The 3,041-nt window shown below is 43.7% G+C and overlaps 1 protein-coding gene across 2 annotated transcripts in view; it reads left to right on the top strand.

Annotated features, from left to right (window-relative positions):
- Positions 1–3,041, top strand: part of LOC111873416 (synaptotagmin-4) — a 229,807-nt gene that overhangs the window by 195,522 nt on the left and 31,244 nt on the right. For both annotated transcript variants that reach the window (XM_023868118.2, XM_033755085.1), the window contains one exon: positions 1,463–1,719. In XM_023868118.2, the coding sequence (XP_023723886.1) occupies positions 1,463–1,719 (257 nt within the window). The remainder of the gene's footprint in view (positions 1–1,462; positions 1,720–3,041) is intronic.

Genomic DNA, 3,041 nt, shown 5'->3' on the forward strand with positions numbered 1-3,041 from the left:
CGCAACGTAATCTGTAGGCAGCGCATGAGCTTACGCTAGTGTGACTCGCGGCACTCAAGGACAAACAGATAAGGGTCTCAGCTGACAGGTACGTATAGTGCGTGGACCTGCAAGAAGACCACACTTTTCTCGGGCCATTATCTCCGTAACCGTTCAACTTTGGACATAGGTGTTTTGGGTTATATCGGCATACTTTAACATAAGGAACACCCTCCCGAAGTTTGGCACATTCCTCCTGGGACACCCTGTATAAATAAATATCCTAATAGTATTAGCTATCACGGCAGTCTAGTTACTTGAACGGTCGTATGCCTGACCGCCGCCAAGTTTAAGCCTCTTATACTTTCTGTGTCGGGCTTCGCCTTGTCCGATGTTGCGAACATTCTCATTATCATGATTTTGTATGACTTCTGCTTGTTGCCTGCATAATTTTGTTATGTAATCATAAACGTATGGAATTTTGAATGCCATGTGCAAATCGCGGACCGGTGTGCCCCTTGGAAAATTGCCAATCGTGCGGAGAACCTTGTTTTGCAGGCGCTGCAGTTTCACTAGATGAGTGTCTGCCGCGAACTCCCAGGCGGGACTAGCATAAGTCATTACGGATCCAATAACTGTCACTGTAACTCAGTGCATCTTCTCATGTAGCCTAGAGTCGGATATATAGAAAACGGTTACGTAATAGGTACTGCTGTTGCCGGTTACCGTGTTTATAAGTTCCCTAGCAACCGCTGTTTACTTGCTTTTGCCTAGCAACCGTTGTTTACTCGTCGTTGCTAAGCAATGACACTTGCGTTGTCACGCTTGAATGTGGGCAGTTCCCACAGACTCATTCTAAATATTGCAAAAAACCGATCATCTGTAGTGGCGCTTTACATGAAGACTTGGACACAAATTTTTCGAGGGTAACTCGCTAAATATTTATAGAGGCGATAATATTTCGAACAAAAGTTTCACATAAAAATAGGAAGGACTTTGACCAATACAGTTTTATTGTTAATTCTTGCGGTTTTCAGAGTAACTAAACAAATCGGATTTTTATGCTGTCGTCTCGTAAGTTGAGAAATGAAGAGGCCATATCGTAGCGAAACCGCTTCAATCGTTACGCTATGCATGTACTTCCTAACTTGTTAAACGCATTATTGTGTAGATAACGTGTGGAGTATTCAGGAAAATGATTCTGAATATAATCTTCTACATTAGTATGAGTCCACATAATCCTGTAGGTCGTCATTAGGGTTTTGGAGCAACTTGAAGGAAATTTCTTCGAGAGGTTGGTAAACACTTACGGGATTATACGGCGTCATAAACCAGAAGAGAACATTCTAAATATTGTTACGTATTTTTGTCTTTGTTTTAGTACAAGAATAAATAAATCTGTCATGCTTTGACCTCAATATCCCTAACCTCCAATTTCCCACAAGGCTTTCGGCGAGGATTGCTCATGTCCAGTATTCTTCAGTCTGGTGGGTCCGGCACTGCGACTCCCACGGTGGGCAACTTGTCACCGCCACAGTCGGGCAGCAGTCCGGTGACCGACACAACCATTGGCGATGTGGCAGTTCCGAAAGAAACATTCCATACAGAAAACGAGCTGCAAGATAAGCCGACCACTCCATCTAAGGAGGAGCTGGAGACGAACGAGAAGAACCTAACAAACAGTGAGGGCGGCGTCGGTGTCGGGGTCGGCAGACTGGGACAACTCGTCTTCAAACTCAGGTCAGACCACAATTGTACAGGCGTGCATTCTCTTTGCTTACTTCAGCGTGTCTTTATTCTGATGTCTACAACCCTCATTTTACTCCTATAACCAACTCCATGGAGCCTAGTCTCTTTTCACAAGACATACGTGGGCCAGCCTCTGAAGACATTCCCAACGCTTTACGAATCATTAGCTTGTTCACAAGAGCACGCCACAGGACCCAATCCTGAGACAATACCACACTCTCTGTTGCTTTAAGACCAATTGTAGTATTGTCCTCCTATATAAGTATAGGTTTCCCTAGTGGTCTCTTTCCTTTTGGTTTTCCTACCCAAAACCTGTATGCATTTTGTTATGCCCCTGCGACCATAAAGGGGGATTGACACCCCGGAGCCCAAACGCCTACTGATAAACAGTCATAACGGAGAAGTAATTATGTAGTGCAGACTGGTCCAACACAAGACAGGCCGCGGCTAAAGATCGCTGAGGTAAGTATGAAAAAAATGCCCAGTAGTAATTACGTCGTTTTGAAAAGCTGACGTAGCTCATCAGACTCAAATGCATATGTCGGGAGTAGCACTTATCGCAGATTCTACGCAGAAATTAGACACGCGGCTGGAGGCTATGTTGGCCAACCGTCCAGTCAGTGAGCAAGTATTAATCGGCTGACACCAAAATCTCTTCTAGCTATGACAGGTACATCAGCGGAGATCATGCAAACAGCCCCATGGAAAGGACCGGCGTTCTACACTTTGTAACAGGAGCTATACCATGCTAAGTAAGTGGATCCACTCTGTATTATAGGTAGACCAATACCACAGTGCGTCTCTGGAAAAGTAAAACATGCCTCGTTGAATACGATACAGATTGAACCAGGAAGGAACAAAAATTGCAGACACGTTCCATGTGTTCATTAATTTAAAAGAGACATATTTTTAAGTTTTGTTGAAAGAAATATAAAACATGAATTTTGGAAGAGTTCTGCATTCTGGGATTTAATACAGTGTAGTCTGGTGAAAGAAAACTGATGTTTTGGAGGAACATTACACTGCCATCTTCAACGTCAACCAGTAAGTCAAGCAAGTAAGTGGCAGGAAGCAGTTAGTGGGCAAAAAAAGGTGAATTTCACTGAACTACATGGCATATCCCAGAAGGCTGAACTTTTCATAGCTACTCCTGTGAGAACCTGAAGTCCAACATATTTTTGTGGTGAACAAGTTCTTCCATGTCTAGGAGAAACAAAGTCTTACCGTCCCCCTCGTGTAACCTCTAGCCACTCCGGTTGCTGTTACTCTTCACCTTCCTTCATTTCTCTACTTGTTATAACAACTACCGTACT

The sequence above is a fragment of the Cryptotermes secundus genome, unplaced genomic scaffold, assembly GCF_002891405.2.
Source record: "Cryptotermes secundus unplaced genomic scaffold, Csec_1.0 scaffold270, whole genome shotgun sequence".
In the NCBI taxonomy this organism is placed as follows: domain Eukaryota; kingdom Metazoa; phylum Arthropoda; class Insecta; order Blattodea; family Kalotermitidae; genus Cryptotermes; species Cryptotermes secundus.